Genomic DNA, 21,093 nt, shown 5'->3' with positions numbered 1-21,093 from the left:
TTTGATAGATTGTAGAGAGGTTTACGCTCGCGGATCAGAAACCTAGGAGAGGTAAAAACGCTCGGGACCTGGTAAGCTAGACTTCCGAGTGCTTTTTAGTTGTAGTTGAGGTATTCTAGATTCAAACGAAACTAGGGTCTTTTCCTGTCATGTCACTTTCTGCAATTCTGAACCGAGGTCTCTTCAGCATCGCACTTCCATGTCATTCTGGGGCACAGATTTAAGAATTACCATATCAACCTTCCAGCGACGAAGAGCATTTCGTATAACAACAAGTCAATACGTACGCAAAAGACGTTCTAGGACAGATGGCAAAGGGAAATCGGTGAAACTGCTTGATTAACAGGTATTATATGCTGCCACAACCGCTCGAATCCAAAACGGATCTCAAGATATCAGGTATAAAGATATAGCCATGATACAATTAAACAACTGGCTTCGTACCACGCTCACTTCTTCAACCTCTTCCCACTCCGATCACTCGCCGCACTCATCACACTGGCACTCCTCTTCCTCGATTCCGCAATCCCAACTCCCTCCTCCCTCTTAACCTCCGCCCCTCCCTCCCCCCGTTCCCTCTCCACACGCTCCCTCTCCGCCCTAACCGCTTTCGCCGTCGCAATCTCGCCCTGCAACTTATCTACGAGCTTCCGCGCGTCCAGCAAATTATTAATACTATGCAACAACGCATCAAAGCCCTCGCCCACCTCCGCCGTTGGCATAATAAGTCGTGTGCTCGCACTATACGGAATACCCAGCTCGTTAAGCACGTTTGTGATTTTCTGCTGCTGGACCGCGGACTTGCTCTGGAGCGGTTTGAGGATCTTTTCTTGACGGAAGGCTGGGCCGGAGGTGCCGATGCGGTCGTGGCGCGAGACGCCGTAGATGCGTTCTTCTTCCTCGGTGAGCTGGCGCCGTTCGGTCGGGTTTTGGGAGCTGCCTTTTTTGTTGTTGAGGCCTGAGGGGCCGGAGATGGATTCACGGACTGAGCTTTCGCGGCGGTCGTAGGGCTGTTGGGTGGAGGTGTTGGGTCCCGTTGCTGGGCTCATGGTTTCGCCGCCCATGAGTGATTTGCGGTGTTTCTTGGATCGATCGGCGGATGCTAATTGTGAGACGAGTTGTGCGAGGCCTTGACTTGTGGTGTATGGAGCGATGTTGCCGTTGCTCGGAGGTGCTTCGAGTCTCGCGTACAATTCCCTCCGTTCTTCACCAAGTTTATCTGCTCTTGCCATTATTCGCTTGAGCTCTAGCAAAAGGCTCTGTTCTTCCGCGGCTTCATCTTTGGTCCTGTGGAAAGCCGTCTCTGCAAACTTCTTCCTCGCAGTTTCTTGGGCCGGGTTGAAGTTCAGCATCACTTCGTGTAAATTGAATTCCGCACTATTCATCTTGATCGGAGGCTTCCTCAACGCCATAACCGTAGCAGCCACCGAGTAATATCTCGCTTTCATGTCTTCTACAGTCCTAGTCTTCGGTGGAACTATCAGGGCCCCAGCATTCTCCGCAGCATCTCCCTCAGAAGGTTGTGGTATTGGTGGTTCGTACTCATATCGATCCCAAATAACAGGAAATCTTAGGTCGTATTCGCGACACAGACTAAACAAATAATCCGTCTCATGTTTTGTCCATTCCTGATTTTGCAATCGAAGATTATACTCCTCATCCGTATAATCCGGTATATTGACCTGAACATTATATTTCGCAAACGTCGAATCCTCAATTTCCTCCACCTTCTTCTCTTCACCCTCCCCATCCACCGTCGGCGCCGCAGGTTTATCGTCCTTCCTCCTCCAATGCCTCAAGATAAGTCCATCTTGTCGAGCAGAGTTCTTGAATGGTCTCGCATCCCATTTCGCAGCCGGTTTTCGAGTCGCGAATCGTCGCTTCTTGAATACCGTCACTTCCGGCACGATCGCGATCGGATTATCACCACCCAGATTCTGGACCTCGCGCGCAAGCCCTTTCAGTACGGGTCGTGGACCGTTGAGCTTTTGTTTCTTCGTCGGTCGAGGTGTGCCCTCTTGGGGGAGATCCAGCATGTCGCGCACATCGTGGGAAGTCATCTTGCGTTACCCCGGTTTGGGGATCGCGTCCCGAATATGAAGGATTGATGAAACGGCCGTCGTTGTCGTGAACTTGATGTTCTTGTTTCCTGACTCTAAGTGACGCGAAAGCAACAGGAAGTCCAGACTAAATCTCCTAATCTCCACGTGACCGCTCCCAAAAAACCACCTGTGCAACTCGCGAGTAGCCTCAGAAAGTCCCCTTAACGCGACCGCCCCAGACTTTCCATCTCCCCAAGTCAAACTCTCACCATGCGGTCAATACTTCCAATACTGTCGCTCAGCGCCTTGCTGGCCCCGGTCCAGTCCCTATACTTCTATATCGATGGCACGAGCCCGAAATGTTTCTTCGAGGAATTGCCAAAGGATACGCTGGTTGTAGGACATTATACTGCAGAGGAATATGATGAGAATAGGAAATCTTGGTCGAAACATGATGGATTGAATATCTTCATTTCTGTGGATGTATGCTTCTCCCTCCATAACCCTCCCCCAACATTCCCCAAACCGTCCTCCAATCCATGCTAACTCCTATACAGGAAGTATTCGACAACGACCATCGCGTAGTGTCCCAAAAAGGCTCTTCAGCAGGCCGCTTCACATTCAGCGCCGCCGACTCAGGCGACCACAAAATCTGCTTCACTCCCTCCTCCACCTCCGGCAACTCGGGATGGTTATCAGCGCTGCATCCCATGGGCGGGATCAAGTTAACCCTGGATCTGGCAATTGGAGAGACCAGCGCCATTGAGAGCACAGATAAGGGGAAGATCAACGATATTGTGCAGAAGGTCAAGGATTTGAATGGGAGGTTGCAGGATATCAGAAGAGAACAGGTTTTCCAAAGGGTATGTTATTCATTGCTGAAAGTGTATGGTGGGAGACAATACTGATTTAAATGTGAAATAGGAACGTGAAGCCGAATTCAGAGATCAATCCGAAACCACCAACGCCCGCGTCGTCCGCTGGACATTAGTCCAACTCGTTGTCTTGGGAATAACCTGTGCCTGGCAACTCTCCCACCTCCGATCCTTCTTCATCAAGCAGAAGTTAACATAAAAGCATACTATTTTTGCGATTGATACCTAGTTTCAGCGTTTGGTAGGAACAGCGAGAGGGCCGGATTATTTGTAGCATTTTTTCTTCTGGTTGTAAGATATATAGGTAGGGCGACTGGGAAGGGAAAAGAGGTTGGTGTAGGAATGATGTACGCTACCTATTTACTCTGCCTCGAAGATGAAATACAGATAATGAATCAAACCAATTTTACTCCTAATCAAAGATATACTAAAACAGTATCTGAAGCTTGAGAGGGATTTTGGCAACATAATGAAATGAATACCGACTCGCTCCCAAGACTACTCCATACACTACACTCCCTCGAATTATTAATTTGCCCCTCGTTAGCAAAACTACAGCGCACAGTGAATCATCAGAAATTTGACGTATCACCAAACCCCCAAAGCAGCATCATTGAATTGGTACAATTTAGAAAAACGTCGATCGATGTAACAGAATCTTGGTGGATGCTACTTGAAGTATTGATTTCGTCTTTATCTTCCCATGAGAAAGTTAGTGTTGATGACCTTAACAGAATATAACGAACTAATAACTGAATCAGCAGAGTCTCGATTTAAATACCAACTCGTCCTCACGATATGCCGTATGTGAACAATACTTTCTCAGCATGTTGCGAAAAACAGATAGCGGCAGGCACGTCTTTGCTAAGTTACGGCATAGCAGATTATTGTATTACATCGTAGATTGACAACATGTCGCGCTTGTTCATGCGGATCTAAAGCTGATAACGTTGTCCAGATGAAGCGCACAGCTAGATGTGAATTAAGCATACCCACTTAGCGTCGAAGTGGTCGAGACCATATGGTAGTAGTCTCATTTCTTAAGATTCGTACTAGTTCTTGGATACAAGACAATTCTATCTCAAGATCAGACACACCAAAAATGATCAAAGTCGGTTAAAAATGCAGTTTTCAAAATTTTCTCATTAATGGTAGACTCCGAAATCTTAAATAAGTACTCCCAAGCATCTATTTCACCTTTTCGCCTTTGCTTCGCTCCGAATCAGAAAGAGATACTATCATAAGTCCTTTCCATGCACCCAGGACCATCTGTTTCCGTGCTGGGAGATCCGTGTAGTGAATGCGATGCTTACCGAACAAGCGGAAGGAGTGGTCGAGATATTAGTCTTGGGATGTTCTTGTGACAAGAGCCTTACGCCATCAAAACCCTAGTCGATAGCTTTACGCGAAGCTTGTTGGTTGTATTCGGACATGTATGAACAAACAGAGAGAGTCGTATCTGCCTGAGCAGTAGGATGGACATGTGGAATTCTGCTCCCGGTGCAGAGATATAATGTAGTGATTAGTGATTTCGAAAGCGGTTGGTCCATGAACGCCTTCGAAGAAAAGAGAATCGATTATGAGGATCGGGAAATGGTTGAGATAATGGAAGTAGTTCTGGATGTGGTTTAAGTGGGGTTATTCATCCTAAGATAATGTCAGTTGAGAATATAGGGTTTAACGACATGATGAGACTAACCGCAGCACAGAGCCTTCATGAGCTTCTGGAAGCCTGTTGGCTGTGGTTCTTGTGGCCGCCCATTCTGCGTCTGGGCGGTCATATTCGGCTGGGGCGTCATTCTCTGTGGAAGATTGTTTGAACTGTTCTGGAATTGCGCCTGGGTTGAGCCTGTTGGAGTAGCGACATCTTGGAGACCCCCCGCCGCTCCGCTGGCGCGTTTTGGGACTAATCCGCCTGGGGCGTTTGGTCGATCGCGCTGTTTGCCCATCCCCGGCTTGATTGGGGATGGAGGCGGGGGCTGCGCGGCGTTTAAACGGGCGGCAGTGAGGTGGCCTGGTGTGCTATTTCCTCCTCTCGTTGTTCCGTGTAATTCTCTCGCCGATGCCCCTGGCGGGGCATTTTGGTGTAGCATGTGTTGTGATGGGTGTTGCTTCATGGCCTCCCAACCCTTTCCATTGTTAAGCTTCATCCAATCGTACTCTCCATCTTCAACCTCTCCAGTGTTCTTCAGAGCCTGAGTAAACAAATCCCGCAAGTAATCATAATCTGGAGTGTCCTCAAATCCAAGGTTGCGGACGTAGCTCAAATATTTGTTGAACTCTTCTGGGAAACCATCGCACAGATCCTTGATGGCGGTTGTCTGCTTCTTTTCCCCAATCTTCTCATACTTCTGCTTGTTGGTGGCAGCTTTTAATCCTTGCCATGGCAAACCACCTCGTAAGAAATACATGAAAACATGACCCAACGCCTCGAGATCATCTCTTCTCGATTGTTCTCTTCCCAAATGAGTGTTGATACTCATGTATCGAGCAGTTCCCGACAAGGATTTTCGTTCGCGATATGGAATGTGCTGTTTCGTCTTTGGATCCCTGTACTGCTTCGCCATACCAAAATCTACTACATGAATTACGTTCGCCGACTTTGATCCAGGTCGTCCGATGAGAAAGTTATCAGGCTTGATATCACGGTAGATCAAATTCTTCTCGTGGATTGTTTGGACTCTGGAAAGCTAAATAATGTGAGCTAAAGGGCCAGCCTCTATGACGGGACGACATACCATCTGCTTTGCTACCATCACGACAGTCTTTGTAGAAAATCTGCGGTTGCAGTGATCGAAGAGATCTTCAAGCGATGGGCCCAAAAGGTCAATCACGAGTATATTATGTAGGCCTTCCTGGCCAAAGTAGTAGACATTAGGAATACCAGCTGTTCGATATCAGTCAAGCTCGGGGCCTGGGGAGAGGCTAAACTCACGGCAGCCGACAAGAATCTTGTACGTTCGGTATTCGTCTCGTAATTGTGGTGCATCGCTCTTTCGAGGTTCCTATAGCGGTGTGAGCCTGTGTCTACCGCCAGATACGATTGCTCGTGGACAAGAGAAGCTCTGCATGCGAATGTGGATGTGTGCGGCTACGTACGAATTTGATGGCAACCTGTTGGTTGTTCAGGAGATTTGTCCCTTCGAAAATGACACCAAACGAACCCTCTCCAATCTTCTTGCCCACTCGATAATGTACACCGACGACATTGGATGATGAGGATGCCATCGTAGAAATGTGTGGAGCTTCCGATCGTGCTCAGCGTAAACAAACGGTCGACCAGCTCGATTCTAAATTGAGACGGCTAAATCGAGAATATCGCGAGGCTCAGGCTCCGAGGACGAATGCACGCGACGACTGTGGCAAGAATCGTGTTAGCATCGACTGAACCTCTCCAACGGTGGCTTGGCCGGGCAGGTGGTTCTGCAAACGACGGTCGACGATTGCTGTTGATGTTGTCTGGCGGTGGACGATGTTCGCAGTCGGATATGAGTTGAGGTTGAAATTGGGACCTACTAGCGGAGCACAGGCACGATTCGGGACGCCCGCAGACGACAACGCTAAAGCCGCGAAGGAACGAACATGCAATGCAATTGGGGGAGGCCGACGGGGGTGTTGGGGAGGATACAAATGATGGAGAATTCAGTGGCCGACGATGGGCGCGGAAGTGATTAGAAGAGAAAGAGAAGAGAAGAGATGGGTGGTGGAGTCAGAAGAGGAGGATGTTGGAGTGGTTTTGCGCGACCGCTCTGGAAGGCGGAAGGCAGTCAAATGTCAACGGGGTCGATCGGGGAGAGTACGGAGTGCTGCGTACAGTACGCTACAGGGTGTTGAGGCAAAAAGTCAGGCAGGCGCGGGTCTTGGTCTTGGTTCGAAGTTCGGAGGGCCAGCCAGGGGAGCAGGACAGTCCAGGACTTTAGTCGCAGCGATGTGCAGGGGAAAAGCGACGGAAAAGCTTTAGTCGAGCGGATGCGCGACATGAGTTGTGTGAATCATGAATGTATTATGATTCGAGTAGAGCATGACTAAGGTATTCATGAACCCTTCTATTTGTAGGCTTACAGTACCTGCTATATTGCTACCATCCGCCGTGAGACTTGGTCTACTGAATCACTTGCTACTCTCTTACGGTCAAGCCGACCGCGGCTAAGAAGGAAAGGAAGGTACCAGACGATTGCAGTCTATCAAACCATTGGGATACGCGATATGGCACAATATCACACAGCTGTGCAGCACCATTTGTGCATCCTGATCACGCAGATCAGTCACCAGAGAAGTCCACACATGCGAATCATTTTGACGAGGAGGCACGCCGGAATACATTTGCCTCTCCCCAATATCACGTTAGTTGAGAGAGCTTGACAGAAGTTGCTGACTGTGTCTTTCCAACCACCTGCGTAGGTAATCATTTGCTCGTTTTCTAGAACTTCTGTCGCATCCACGCGCCCCATCATCACAGACTCTTCGCGCGGTACCTGCCTCAATCGTTCCCGTGCAACCACTTCTAATTCAAGCATACAGCCGCCCCTGGGGGTTCCCGTCAGCACTGCAACATACCTGACCGCCAAAACAGAAATAGCTTCAAGTGATCCTCATTGGTCCCTGATCACCCTCTACACCGTGGGAACCCGAGAGCTCAAGGAAGAGGATGCAGTTGGAGTGATAATGCGTCTGAAGCTCTTCGACCGACCGACGACAGATGGAGGTCTATCGTTCCGCAGTCTGTTTTCAGAATCTAGATCTTTGCTCTCGGATCACGAGTAAGTATCGCATACGTCTTACTCGCCGCTGCCGGTTCGGTATGCCGATGAGAATTTCTTCCCCTTCCAGAACATGTCGGGAGTTCGCTAGCAGAGGAAATAGTATGGGGAAGCGAGCGCTAGTGCTCCTTCGTGCTCCGTAAAAGGGTCAACACGAGAACATTACTGCAATACAAACACCTCGGTTTATTAGATGAAGATTCCGATTAACACGCCAACAGGAGTTCACTGTTCAAGATTCCGGAGACTGTCTTTCTGGATAACGTAAATCCGCTGGAGAAAACGATTCTCTATTGACTATCACGCGCTTATTTCACCAGGACAGGTCACCTGCTAGGCTGCTTCCCCTTTCTAAGCGCCCTCTCTAGGTAAGTCTTTGTGGCCCGGGTTAGCCCTTCATCTTCTCCAGTCTCGCATCTTCAGGCACTCTATCCGGCCAATCAATGTGCTATTGATTCATCATGTTGCTATTCCAAGCCAGCACTCCCACATGGTTTTGGGCGCCTGTCGGTTACTATTCTACAACTATATACCATTTCCCAATTCATTCATCAGCTTCTATGCTGGATGAGGTTTGAGTACCCCTTTTGGAATGTACAATGCAAACAATGAACGCCTACCCAGCCTTCTTATAACCTCCCTCAGAACTCAATGTTGCATGATCGAAGCCCTTGTACTCCTCGCATGCCCGTTCGTTGTTGATTTTGACTTCTGTGATTTGCCCCGTGATGTAGCATCAACTCTGCTCTGTTCTTTCTCCGCAATCCTCTCCTCTGCTAGCTCTAAAGCATCCTTTCCTCTTCCAATATCGCTCCCGCTGCTGGTGATCTGGTCCAATTCCGCCTTGTGATCGAATCTCGCTGTTTCCAGCGCCGACTCATACCAGCTCTGCATACGATGGTTGTTGACGAGTTCAAGAAATCGCTCATCCTCCACTTGATAGTCGTTCAGTAAATTTTGCTGCATTGTGACATTAACACTGGTAAACCTGTGATCAAGTCGCTCAGTGCAAGCGCCTAGTACGTTCTCTGGACTTATGGGGATGATGCCAGTACCCTCTTCGAATAGACCTGAAACCGTTAGACTTATCACTACGAAATATCGTGGATGGACTTACGAGTTTTGATGCACTGTCGGAAAGTCATGTACAGAGCCGTTGCCTGCAATTGTTCAGACACTTCGGCATCATCCATTGAACCTGTGTTGTTCAGTCTCGTCCAATCGTCCTTTAACATACAACGGCGCCAAATCACCCGCTGAAGTAGCAGTTTTTCGGTTTTGTTAGAGACCCCAAGTCGTACGGCTTGCAATGCGTTGTAGAATTGCATGCTTCTGAGAGCCTCGTCGTTATTAGATTCGCCCATGAGAGTAAGTAGGTCAATCAGTGCCATTGCGTCCATTGCTTTATGTTTGACAAGATGCTCCATGCTCTCTTTTAAAAGAAGAGAAAGTGCTGGAAGGTCCTGGAGGACAGATTTGTTTCCAAAAGCATCCAATGCCAATTGAATTTCTCCCTCTTCGTCGATGGCATCGGCAAGAGTGCTGTGTATGTAATTATAGACAGTATCTTGAATCCTTATCAAAGCTAATTGATCATGGGCTGTAGCGAGTTCGGTCTTTCCACCATCTGGGATGAGAATGCCGTTGTCTTGGCTATAACTTCTACTAGCAAGGCGAGCCAATTTTCCTATGCTTAGCTCAATTTTTTTGCTCCAAATATCCTGCTCTCGTTTCAGGCCCAGGTCTAGGAGTGCCGTAGCAGCATGATCAAATCCACCTTGGTGTGTGATTTCATGGATCCAACTGACTTTGGCAAATTCCGGACGTTTTCTCAAAAATTCTGTCAAGTACTCCATTTGTGATGGAAATTCGTCGAGAAGTTCAGACATGGAATCAATTTGAATTTCCAATTCGTAAAAGGCCGAGGCCCAATCCATGCCAAAGCGGCGGAAACAATCATTGACCTTCTTTTGCAACAACTTGGTACGGGCTTTGGCTTGTTGACGATCTGCATCGGAGTTGCGAGTGAAATCGTTGGTTCTCTCCGAGTATTGATTGAGCTCATAATTCAAGATTGATGCAAGCGTTGCTAAAATTTCATGCTTCTCTGCCAACGCAATAGCCTCATCTGGAAGTTGGAGGTCTTTAGCAAGAAACTTGATTTCTGAGTCTTCGGCGATCATTTGTGAACTCTCTCGCTGCCTGGCTTGGTGTCGGATCGCTAGGTTCTCCTGGGCGTCTTCCCATCGAATTCGCTCACGTGTACAACGGATACCCATATCGATGAGTTTTTCATGCTCGTCCTTGACCTTCCGCCAGAGACCATCCTGACAATATTGCTCGGCAGGATTCCAATAAGCCTTCAAGAATGTCTGGGCGAGACTAATCTGTTTCTTGAGATTCTCAACTAGGTAAGACTGCGAAGTCCATATCTCCGGAAGGTCTCCATAATTGGAGGTCAAGATGCCATGCTCTAGCACTTCTTCTTCAAGTCCGTACAGCTCAGCGTTGGCTTCTCGAAAGTCAAAAGCACTTTCAAGCGCGCCAATGACGAATTCATTTGCTTCATTCAAGGTCTCCATGACAATTTCAGGTGATTTCTTACTGTCAACATAAGCATACTTCACAATCTGGAAGGCCCACGGAAGAGCGATGTCAAGCCTGTCGATATCTTCCATGAACCAATATCGGACATGGTCAAGCTCGCCAGCTTCATCCGTTGGTTTAGATTTCCAGTCTTCATGAATAAACTCAACAAGCTCTGCCAGGAGCACACGCTTTTCTCCGTGGGACTTTTGGCTGATGATCGAGTCATAAGAGTTCCAGATAGCCAATGCAGCAGTCATTTTTTCCGCATCCCAGAGTAGACGCCATCTTGTGATACGATCCAATTCCACGCCGCTCGACTTCAAGTATCTTGCGAGATCGCGTAGAGCAGTAGATCGTTTTCGAAGATTTTGTTCTGTTGAAGCAGCAACGGAAGGGATGTAGGGGGTTTTGGACTTGAGAATTTCTCGACTAAGTTCCATCGCAGCTGCGCCAACGTCTGCGGCCGGGAATGCAATCTCAGGTCGAACGGCGAAATTGATGGGATTCTGCTGTTGGGCACCAAAAAAGACCGCCTGCTGAAGCTTACTTTTTGCGGTCAGCGGCTCTGATTTTACACGAAGTTTGCTGATATCGGTTGCTGCCACGCGTAATATGCCCCCGTTTCGAGCAATCAGAACAGTCGCGGGATGCTTCGCTTTAGTTCGCCGCGTCTTAGCCTCCTCCGTGATGCCAGACGACGCATGGAGCTCCTCCACCCCAGACCCGATAATTTCAAAGTCCATGTCCCCTCGAAAATCTACCACATCTTCGAAGCTGTCCGGGAACAGATGGCGCTCGGTCAGAAGCTGTGATTCTGGCGAATCATCCGGTTGATTAAGCGTAACAACCACCACGGCGCGATTGAAAACGACAAAAGCAAGTGAAGGATCTGGTAGGTAAAGTCGTGTATTGGTAACCGCATCTTTGGCAACCGGCGTGGAATATGATTTGATAGGACGGATATTGCCAACCTTAAGACCATCCGGCCCCAATATAGCCTCTACGAGTGAGTAATGTGAGAGATGTTTTTCCGTTAACGAGACCAAGAGTAGAAGCCGCGTTGATAGATCAACATCACCTCGGCGACTCAAGGCAGTTTCAGTTGGAGAGTCTTGCATGTGAGCGACATCTATAAGCTCGAACGTCTCTGCGAAGAGACTGTTGAACGCGGGTATCGCTTCCTTGATTGCTAACACGATCGTTTCCCGCCCTTCGGATTCTGCGGCCAACGAGGTATGCCCACCTCTATGCATATTCCACGATTGAATTTTACCCTTTTTTGTCGCCACTAGCACGTTCCTCTCGCCAATCTTTTCCTGGCGTCCAGCTCGAATAGCTGCAATATCACCATGCCAAGATGATGTCGACAGTACGTTTCGGAGACTGCCAAAAAGTCCTGTATTGGCCGTGCTATTACCGCTTCGAAGGAATTGTACGGCGATTGCAGGTCTGCCTTGCCCATCTCTGACTGTCATATACGCAATCCTGCCACTGCTGAAAGCGAGCATAAAACCAGCAGATTCTGCATTGAGGATCTGTATAACCTTCTCCCCAGATAACATTCCAGGAATCACTAAGTCTACTCCATTTCTTTGTAGCTTTAAGTTCAGTGTTGCCGCGCTCGCGATGGATTCCCAATACGTTATTCTGCCGGTTGAGGGAATGACGATGACAAGCCCAGGCTCGGTAGAAGACGCGGACGCAGATACCAAAGAGCCCAGTGGCAAGGGGTCGGATGCGTGGCTCGAAGGGAAGGGAATAGCGAACGTAAAGGTTTCGGGTGAGGGAACATGTACCGCGTATGGCCAGACGATCGCGTGGGTGTGAGTAAGTGAGAGCGCGTATCCAGAATCCGAATATACTGCGCCATGTATTCGGCCTATGCCAGCATCAGCAACGTTTAATGAAACTCAAATGTTTACATACTTGTATCGTTCGCACGCAAAGATTCAGGCAAAGCAGGAAGCTTGCTCACGGTGTAAGTATCATTCGTGGTCTGCGTATCATCAGCAACTGTCACAGCTCACAAGCACCTATCAATCTTACAAGAACGAGGCTGCCGTCTCCTTTACTACTGCGCTCGCCGTTTCGTTGTTTCTTCCCTCTTACGGCAATTTCTTTCTGGTGGACCGGTGTCGCTCTTGGGCTCTCCCTCCTAGTTAGTGAGGGCACCTTCTGGAGTTTGACTTCCTGCATTTCCACTGGATCGTCTCGAGGAGGCGCAAAGGTCTGGTCGCTGAGAGCGCTTCTCTGCCTCTTTGCTTTCGGAATCGACCCCTCATTTGATGCCGGACGTTGTCGTCGTCGACTTGTCCTGACAGAAGCCGCAGGAGTGCCATTTGTACCCGACGTAGAAAACATGTCGAACGCGTCTCGCAGAGACAAACGCGATTAAGCCGAGTTGGATACAATACAATGATGACGCTCAAGCATCGTCAAGAAGCAAGCGCGATGAAGAGCAACGTTAGAGTTAAATCCGACAAGCTCTCTGAAGCTGCTGTGTTTACTTAGAAGTATTGCCCTGAATTGGAGAATAAATGCCAAGACGCTAAGCCTTATTCGCAAAGCGGTCAAATGGAGTTAGGCTGTTAGGGGAATTTGCAATTCCTGAAGAAAATGTACATTATGATTCGCACTTTTGGATGTCGAGCGTTTTACTCTTTGAAATGTAGATATAATTGTATTGAGACATATCAGCAGCGGTTGTATCCCTGCCTCTCGAATGAATATGAGCAGTTACAACCATTCACGAAAACGTGCCTCGGATTTAAGAACACTCGTCGGTGGCCTCATTCATCGTCATCGCAGCTCAATGAAAATAGCAGGCACACGTTTATACGGTATATCGCCGTTTCTTTTAAATGCATGGGCTCCATCTCGGTTCAATAAGTGAAGATATACTCGGAGTCGGCGAATTTCTGAAATGTCGCTCAAGTCGAATATCACGCTAGTCAATGACGCTTCCATTCCGCCGCCATTTGAGGAACAAACATCGCCAACTACCTTACAGAACAACCCCATTGTGTTTTACTAGTATGAGTGTCTCCCAATGTCCAAAACACTCTCAACCTCCGTGACTTCACTCGCCATCACCAATCCTCTAGTCCTCTATCGATCTCTTCTTCAAACTAGACAGATTGCTCCAGACCCAGCCCAATACCGGTTGGCTCTTCATCTCCAGAAGTTATATTCCAGTCTTCTCGACTACTCTCCTGACAAGCAATATGGCGCTCGGCTAAAGGCAATATCTAGAGCTGTGGAAACTAGAACAGAAGATGATGAAGGACCTGTTGTGGCTGTTCGCGGCCATCCCCTCAGACGAAATCCACTTTTTGCACATCTTTTTGCAGAGAAACAGAAACGAGACACTCTCGCGTTGACCAGAGTTCTCACGAATCATGAAGAGGCCATGAATCTTGACTCACCTAAGGGATTGATGCTGCATGGCGAGGTGGGAACTGGGAAAAGTATGATGGTCGATTTATTGGCTGATTGTCTTCCAAATCGTAAGAAAAGACGTTGGCACTTTAACACCTTCATGCTAGAGATTCTAGCTCGATTAGAACAGCGTAGAACTCAAGCTGGCAGTGATGCCGAGCATTCGTTGATCTGGTTAGCGAAGGATTTGGTCGAGAATTCGCCAATCCTTTTCCTGGACGAGTTCCAGTTACCAGACAGAACTGCTGCGAAAATCCTGAGCAATCTTTTGACAGCTTTTTTCCAGCTTGGGGGTGTGTTGATAGCTTCTTCAAATCGCATGCCTGATGAGTTGTCCAAAGCTAGTGGTATGGATTATACAGCACCCTCAAGAGGAGGTTTCGTAAGAAAGTGGTTAGGTTACGGAAACGAACGAACACCAAGCATGTTTCCTTCAAATGTAAGTATTGTCTTCTGAGGTAGGGTTTGATGAAATTCAACCCCATGTCTCTCAGGCGCCCCGCAACCTATACATTTGAGATAAATTTCTCTTGGGGCCAGAAAGCTGACTATTGAACTTGACAGAATGAATACGCGGCTTTTGTAGAAGTTCTCAAAGCCCGGTGTGAGATCTGGGACATCCGTGGTGAACGAGACTGGAGACGAAGGGACGAAGAAGATGGAATCGAAACGGCGATCGATAAGACTTTGCGTGAAGACATGATAGAGAACGTGATATCCATGGAGAGTGGCTCTCACGTATCTGAATATTCCCCAGCGGCATCCGTACTGAATGGAGAGAAGCAGACTGCAAAGCTGCCCAAACATTATGCTACGTCGTCAGACGAAAAAAGCTGGGAAAATACCATCAAAGCTGTGCTGCCATCGAACACCAAGGCTCCAGTACCCTGGCGTTCCGAAACCATCTTGGTGTATGGCCGTCAAGTGCCTGTTCCTCGACATTTCGAAGGTGTTACGTCGTGGACCTTTGAGGAATTATGCGAGTCAACTTTGGGACCTGCAGACTACATAACTTTAGCATCAACGTTCCATACCTTGATCTTAGACAAAGTTCCTATTCTACATGTTTCTCAGAAAAACGAGGCGAGAAGGCTGATCACGCTGTTAGACGCTCTCTATGAGTCGCGCTGCAAACTCATCATTCGGGCTGAAACCGATCCAGACAACCTTTTCTTTCCAGAGATAGCAGCTTCAGCAAATGCCGCAGCTGGTGGGACTCGTCAGAGTGAAAGTGACGGAGGCGATGCTGTCTATCCAGAAACTCTATCTGAGATCTACCAGGATCAGACTTCTCCTTTTAGGCCTAATATTTCTACCTACAAAGACGACTCGCGATCAGGTTATGACCCAGATGAGGACTCAGATTTTGGTCCCATTCCCGGCAAAGGAAATGAGATAGGACGACAAGTCGATTTCGGAATGACGGGCTCTTTCACCGGCGAAGATGAAAAGTTCGCTTACAAAAGAGCAAGTAGTAGACTGTGGGAGATGTGTGGAGCTAGGTGGCACGCTAGATCTGAGCCAGATGTAAGTTATCCATGCCCCAGTGACACCTCCAAGCAAATATTGCCTGCGCTCGATTTCATGACTTACCAATTCTAGTGGTGGAGACCTTTGCCTCTCGAGGTTAGGCGTTGGGAACGTCGAACTGCGCCAGTATTAGAAGAACTCAAGGTGCTTCCAGATGGAAGCGACGTTAAGCTTGGCCCTTCAGTCGAGCTCGACAAACCAGCAGGTTTGCAAGGAAAGGAATTAGAAGAACTAGAAAAAAGGACTCAAAGTCCGTTCCGTGAAGTGAGGGATCCTCCACCTCAAATTGGTGGCTGGCATGCTTGGGGCATAACCAAATGGGGAAAGAAAGCTGGTGCTTGGGGTCAAGGGCCCGCGGGTCTCGAAGAGAGAAAGAAATAATAATGCTCTAGACTATCAAGGTGCCTGTGATTGTAAAGGTAGTCTGTTTTATCATTAGAAATGAACCTGAGAGCCTACTTCTATACATATGAGTGTTTCATCAAAGCTTCACTGATATGATACCAACGCCTATTAGATGCTTGCTAACGCCCAAAACACCTTGCAATGTAACGACCTCATCTACTTCCTTTTCGCAAGTACCTCATCCCGTTGTAGTCCCTGCTCCAGGCCGCCAGCTCTCCCCAATTCTCCTCATATCCTCCCCAAACAGCCGACTAGTAATCTTCTTCCCGCCCTTACCAGTTGGCGGGCTATGCTCGTCCGGATCATAGAAAGGATTCTGTAATAAGCGCACGTAACTAGCTTGAATAGCCCGGAACACCTATTCATACGCGACCAAATCAGCCAGCTCAAGCGCAAGCTTCAAAAAGACAACTCACCCCCTTCATCTCACCATCCCTCAACCCCAAACCTCCCTTGCCAACATACCCACCGATCCCTTCTCCTATTCCCCTTCCACGCATATCAACCACAACCACGAACTTCACCCCAGTATTCGTTTCAAAGCCGTACGCCGCGAGCCGCTCGTCCACCGCGTGCAAGAGTCCATAGTCCCCCGACAGGCCACCGCCGGACGTCAGATTTACTTTCGAGCGCGCTTCAAAGATATCGAGAGTGCTGGCTAAGAGGAGCGAGAATTGGACGGGTGTGCGAAGGGGGGTGTTGTTTGGATGGGACGGAAAGAGGGTTACGTGGAGAGGGTTATTCTGGGTAATTCGTTAGTACATGGAGATCAGAAATAATTCATTTGAGGCTTGGAGATAGGGTACGTTTTTGCCTATTATGCCTATGCATGCAATGGAGGGGATTGCTGCCATTGTGGTATGTGGTGGTGGATGTTTTGATGCTAAGATTTGGGGGACGAGGCTGAGATTGAAATTGAACTTACCCCTCCTGCTGGGTTATGTATAACCCGACAAATTCTAGGCACAAATTACGAAGTTGGAAATTTTAATTATTACGTTTTGAATGATGGAAATATCTACTGGTACATAGATAATCATACTGATTGCTCATACAAGCTAGTCAGCCTTGTTCAATTGTACGAAGAAGATTGGGGAATATATGACTTCCGAACAACCTTGAAGGTACGTTATCACCCAAAATAAGCGTGTTGGACCAACAAGTGATTTTATGGGACTGTGGAATCTCATTTGGGTATTTACTGTACTTCAGTCAAGATTCTCAATCCTGAACGGTCAACATCGATGGAGAAGGCTACTCATCATCTCTAATATTCTCCGTGTCATCGAGAGCTTTCAGCATCTCCTCGATCTCTTTCGGATCGCTGATACCCCATACACCTCCGCCCTTTACTACGTCTCGTCCCCGCATCCCAACCTCTTTTCCGACTAAATTTCTACCAACCTTTCCCGGTCCTATTCCTATCCATCGACGAACTTTCTGCTCCTGATCAAGGTACTTTATCGAATCCCACCAGCGAACGGTCTCTACACATTGCCTTGCCCAAAGGTCTTTGAGGTCTTCTGCACCCGTGAAAGGCCTAGCACTAACATTGCTGATACATTCCATCTTTCCCGGGAATGTAACAATGTCTTGATCTTCTTTACCCTTGACTCTGCTTTTACCATCTAGTAGCTTTCTCATGGCGGTTGCCGCTGGTTTCATCAGCGGACTGTGGAATGGACTGTCACTCTTTAATCGTACAGCTCTTGGATCGTGTCCTCCGAACTGTCGGATATGTGTTAAAAGTTGCTTAATTGCCGCAATGTTTCCACTAAGGACAATCTGATTCTTGCTGTTAATGTTTGCAATCAGAACTTGCTGAATCGGCGGCACATCCAACGCGCTTTCTGACTTGGATCCTGCGCTGTGATAACCTAGAAATTCGTGTATCGAATCGATCAAGGACGCCAAATGATTCGGCTCCGTGACCAGAGCTATCATCCCATAATCCCCGCCGAATTCCTCTCGCGCTTTCTGTGAACTTTCCGCCATAAGTTCCGCTCTCTTGCGTACCAAGTACAAGCTGTCCTCAAATTGTACAAAGCCCCCAGCAACTAGAGCAGCGAACTCGCCTAACGAGTGCCCTAATGTCACGTCTACCCGCTCCGCCGTCTGAAACCCAAATTCGCGTTCCAATATTCGGAGTATCAAAAGGGAAGAGGCCATGATAGCAGGTTGTGCATTGCCGGTCGCAGTAAGGAGACTATTGGGACCCTCCTCAATGATAGTGGAGAGTTTGTAACCCAGGAGATGGTCAATCTCTTCAACAGCCGGCTTTGCAGTCGCAGGAAATGCTTCTAGCCATGGTGTGAGCATGCCAACTCTTTGAACTCCCTGGCCTGGTTGACATTAGCATTTCTCCTGATCGGGTGTTCAACTTTCTTTTGCTCGCTGAAGACGTACCGGGAAAGAATATGGCTGTCCGAGGCCGATGAGGCTTGGTTGAAGCATGCCGTACCTGTATGTGGTTGCTGATGGGTTGCTGTCGCGTCAGGCAGGTTCCGTGAGACACCTCCCTGGGGAGTTGTCTTCGAGGCGCATATCTACATCGCTTTGGCAAGCCAGTGGCAAGGCTCCTCATCGCGGATACTACATAAGGGACGACCGAGATTACTGGGGAGGTAAACAAAATTTGTAGATGCGAATGTTCCGTTGGACCATTAGAAACAGAACACCGAACGAGGCGAGGCTACTCAAGCCTCAGTATGCCGAGGAGTCGGATACGCCAATCCCCCACATTTGGGATGCAGGGGTCTTTGCACACCCACTTCCTCGGCGTCAGGTCGTCTACCGCATTCGGACTGCTCGGATAGTGACGATGTACCGATCGAAGGAGAAGCTCGATATCTGATTATCTTAATATACAATGGGGTCGGGTTTTGTACGATCATTCTCAGAAGCTCAAGGTGCGATGTCAAAATGAGGGCTCAAGATGAACATAAAGATGGATTCGTTCCAGCTTGATTTGAACAACAAATTTCTTGGTATTTCCCACATAGTTTTATATACGCCATACGCCTCTTGATATTCCTTACACCGTAGATCACAGGCTCGAGTGAAACTAAAATCCGATTTCTATGACTCTAACCAGTCCAGAAACTGGGGTGTGAAATAACTGACGACAATCCCCGCACCTGCCCGTAAAATACCCTCTGTAGATTCGAAGGCAATCGTCTTTAGGTCGAAAACTCCAGCTTTCGCAGCAGCATGAAGCATAGCAAACTCCCCACTAACTTGGTAGGCAGCGATAGGCATGTTCTTTCCAATTTCTTTGGCGTCACTAATGATGTCGAGGTACTGACCCGCAGGTTTGACCATAATGATGTCCGCACCTTCGCCAATATCACGCTCAATGGCTCTGCGGGCAAGACCTCTGCCCCCTGGTGGTAGTTGGTAGCATTTGCGGTCCCCAAAAGAGGGAACGGAGCCCGCTGCATCTCGAAATGGGCCGTATAGACAGCCCGAGAATTTCGCAGCATATGACATGAGTAATGTCTGGTGGGCAATGCCAGCCTCGATCAACTTAAGCTTGATAGCTCTGATTCGACCGTCGTTCATGTCCGAAGGAGCGACGCAGTGAGCACCCGCTTGAGCGTATGCAATAGCCACATCTGATATTCTGTCGACAGATAACTGATTGTTCAGACTACCGTCGTCTCTGAGAATGCCACAGTGGCCGTGTGATGTGTATTCGCAAAGGCAGACATCTGCGACAATATACAACTGGGGGAATCTTTGGCGCAACAGGCGAATACTAGCCATGACAGGTCCCCGCGGATCATCAGCAGCAGTGCCTAGTGCATCCTTTGTGCCCGCAGCCATTGGAACACCGAACAGTATGACTGATCGCAGGCCCTTTCGAACGAGCGGTTCCAGGAAAGGGACGAGTTTATTGATCCCGCGGCGGTATTGATCTGGGAGCGAGGGAATGAGAATTTCTTCGTCATCAATATCTGAGATGAATAGAGGGTAAATAAGCATTGCCTGCCGTTTTATCAGTACCGGTCATCCTGCATTCAGCATACACCCAGTCTCACCTTGGTCAACTGTCGCTCCGCTTGCCATGATCGAGCAAGAGGATGCGCATAACCACCATGCAATTGACTTGAAATATCGCCAGCTATGCTCACACTTGTCGCAGTAGTGCTGGCATAAGACATGGCTCTGGAAACGTGGGATCGGCGGTCATCAATGGTCGAGGCTGATGAGGTTGCGCGGTTCATTTGTCGACGCTCGTTGGTGGTATTGTCTCTGAAAGAGAGGTCTTGAACAAGGCTTGAAAAGGACATCTTTGTAATTGTAAAAGATATGAGAAATAGAGGACACCGTCAGGCAAGAGAATGAGAGGATGTTGTTGCGGTAAGCAAAGTGCCTACTCCTCTCGACAAAAAGTGGCGGGCAGTAACTTAATATGCGGCCCGAGAGATATCCGAACGGGTTGTGAATCGAGGAGTTAATCAGCCAACTTTGATTGGTCAACAATATTTTATAGGAAAGTAAGCAATTGTAACATGTGGCCATTCAAGATTTCCAAGACGTCTCCCTGTCGATACAATATTTCATGTGACGATTGCGACAGCCAGAATTCAGAGTATCCACAATCTGGATGCCGAACCAATCATGACCCCTCAATTATAGCGATGAATCTGGGTACCCACTTATACCACAACGACATCCGAGGGCACTTTTATTGCGTCGGTTCTCCTCACAATTATATCTAGCAAAAAAGGCGTTCTCTTGAACAGATAACTCTTTTACCTCGTTTTGGATGGTTCCGGACTAGTATGGCCGTGGTAAATGTATACAGTATAATACAGTTCACCGATCTACGAATGAACTCACAATAGGTAGCTACCGAGTCATTTATCAAGCTAGCTACAACCAAACCACTTCAATCCTACAACGCGCATGGTGTCCGATCTATACATCCTCATCTTACTGAACGAGCTCGTTTACAGGATAAATACCAAAATGTAATAACTTGTCTTTGCATGTAAGACGACCGATTTAGGTCAGTTCATACTGGCCAGTAATTGCGAGTCCCTCGTTCAGGCTTTTGGTTAACTTCTTCGTACAGATACCCATATATTCCAACGGCCTAGCATTTACTTTGAGGATTTGACATTGGTTGTTGTTCAGCGAAAAGTGAACTCTACAATCACGTCTTTTCCACCGAACCGCCCGTGAAACCAACAATGTCGAGGCCGAGAATCTGACATCGGGCTTTCCTGACAATATGAAAATCGCTATCAAGACCAATCGTCATGATCTTTTGATTGACATCGACACTTGACCGGTTGTCGTCACGGCAATACGGTAGATTCATCGCACCATCCTGGGCCATTTTCTTTCATGTATGTAAGGTAATAGCTAAGCTTCATTGTAATATAGAGACTGTGTATTTGTATTTCTTCAATTTACAACACGAGCAGTTCAAGAGAGGTAGATGCT

The 21,093-nt window shown here is 48.0% G+C and overlaps 9 protein-coding genes across 9 annotated transcripts; 3 read left to right on the top strand and 6 right to left on the bottom strand.

Moving 5' to 3' along the window:
- Positions 1–449: 449 nt before the first annotated feature.
- On the bottom strand, positions 450–2,060 carry GLAREA_10240 (uncharacterized protein; the record flags this gene model as incomplete). Its single annotated transcript, XM_008080290.1, has 1 exon — positions 450–2,060. The coding sequence occupies one exon, from the start codon at positions 2,058–2,060 to the stop codon at positions 450–452; it is 1,611 nt and encodes a 536-aa protein (XP_008078481.1).
- A 252-nt stretch (positions 2,061–2,312) lies between these two features.
- On the top strand, positions 2,313–3,116 carry GLAREA_10239 (uncharacterized protein; the record flags this gene model as incomplete). Its single annotated transcript, XM_008080289.1, has 3 exons — positions 2,313–2,525; positions 2,600–2,905; positions 2,967–3,116. The coding sequence occupies 3 exons, from the start codon at positions 2,313–2,315 to the stop codon at positions 3,114–3,116; spliced, it is 669 nt and encodes a 222-aa protein (XP_008078480.1).
- A 1,443-nt stretch (positions 3,117–4,559) lies between these two features.
- Positions 4,560–6,145, bottom strand: GLAREA_10238 (Protein kinase-like (PK-like); the record flags this gene model as incomplete). Its single annotated transcript, XM_008080288.1, has 5 exons — positions 4,560–4,564; positions 4,617–5,607; positions 5,656–5,804; positions 5,853–5,922; positions 6,017–6,145. The coding sequence occupies 5 exons, from the start codon at positions 6,143–6,145 to the stop codon at positions 4,560–4,562; spliced, it is 1,344 nt and encodes a 447-aa protein (XP_008078479.1).
- A 427-nt stretch (positions 6,146–6,572) lies between these two features.
- GLAREA_10237 (uncharacterized protein) lies at positions 6,573–6,878 on the top strand (the record flags this gene model as incomplete). The annotated part of the gene is made up of 1 exon (XM_008080287.1): positions 6,573–6,878. The coding sequence occupies one exon, from the start codon at positions 6,573–6,575 to the stop codon at positions 6,876–6,878; it is 306 nt and encodes a 101-aa protein (XP_008078478.1).
- Positions 6,879–8,325: 1,447 nt separating this feature from the next.
- On the bottom strand, positions 8,326–12,627 carry GLAREA_10236 (Nucleoporin; the record flags this gene model as incomplete). Its single annotated transcript, XM_008080286.1, has 4 exons — positions 8,326–8,747; positions 8,795–12,145; positions 12,193–12,262; positions 12,313–12,627. The coding sequence occupies 4 exons, from the start codon at positions 12,625–12,627 to the stop codon at positions 8,326–8,328; spliced, it is 4,158 nt and encodes a 1,385-aa protein (XP_008078477.1).
- A 688-nt stretch (positions 12,628–13,315) lies between these two features.
- On the top strand, positions 13,316–15,615 carry GLAREA_10235 (P-loop containing nucleoside triphosphate hydrolase; the record flags this gene model as incomplete). Its single annotated transcript, XM_008080285.1, has 3 exons — positions 13,316–14,143; positions 14,269–15,231; positions 15,307–15,615. 3 exons carry the CDS (start codon positions 13,316–13,318, stop codon positions 15,613–15,615), a joined length of 2,100 nt encoding a protein of 699 aa, XP_008078476.1.
- Positions 15,616–15,974: 359 nt separating this feature from the next.
- GLAREA_10234 (SNARE-like protein) lies at positions 15,975–16,493 on the bottom strand (the record flags this gene model as incomplete). Its single annotated transcript, XM_008080284.1, has 3 exons — positions 15,975–15,997; positions 16,070–16,382; positions 16,446–16,493. The coding sequence occupies 3 exons, from the start codon at positions 16,491–16,493 to the stop codon at positions 15,975–15,977; spliced, it is 384 nt and encodes a 127-aa protein (XP_008078475.1).
- A 400-nt stretch (positions 16,494–16,893) lies between these two features.
- GLAREA_10233 (FabD/lysophospholipase-like protein) lies at positions 16,894–18,223 on the bottom strand (the record flags this gene model as incomplete). The annotated part of the gene is made up of 2 exons (XM_008080283.1): positions 16,894–17,981; positions 18,046–18,223. The coding sequence occupies 2 exons, from the start codon at positions 18,221–18,223 to the stop codon at positions 16,894–16,896; spliced, it is 1,266 nt and encodes a 421-aa protein (XP_008078474.1).
- A 494-nt stretch (positions 18,224–18,717) lies between these two features.
- GLAREA_10232 (Aldolase) lies at positions 18,718–19,931 on the bottom strand (the record flags this gene model as incomplete). The annotated part of the gene is made up of 2 exons (XM_008080282.1): positions 18,718–19,626; positions 19,680–19,931. The coding sequence occupies 2 exons, from the start codon at positions 19,929–19,931 to the stop codon at positions 18,718–18,720; spliced, it is 1,161 nt and encodes a 386-aa protein (XP_008078473.1).
- Positions 19,932–21,093: the final 1,162 nt, after the last annotated feature.

Source organism: Glarea lozoyensis (assembly GCF_000409485.1).
Source record: "Glarea lozoyensis ATCC 20868 chromosome Unknown GLAREA13, whole genome shotgun sequence".
Taxonomy (NCBI): domain Eukaryota; kingdom Fungi; phylum Ascomycota; class Leotiomycetes; order Helotiales; family Helotiaceae; genus Glarea; species Glarea lozoyensis.
The sequence above is the reverse complement of the archived record's forward strand: the minus strand, read 5'-3'. Positions and strand labels throughout refer to the sequence as shown.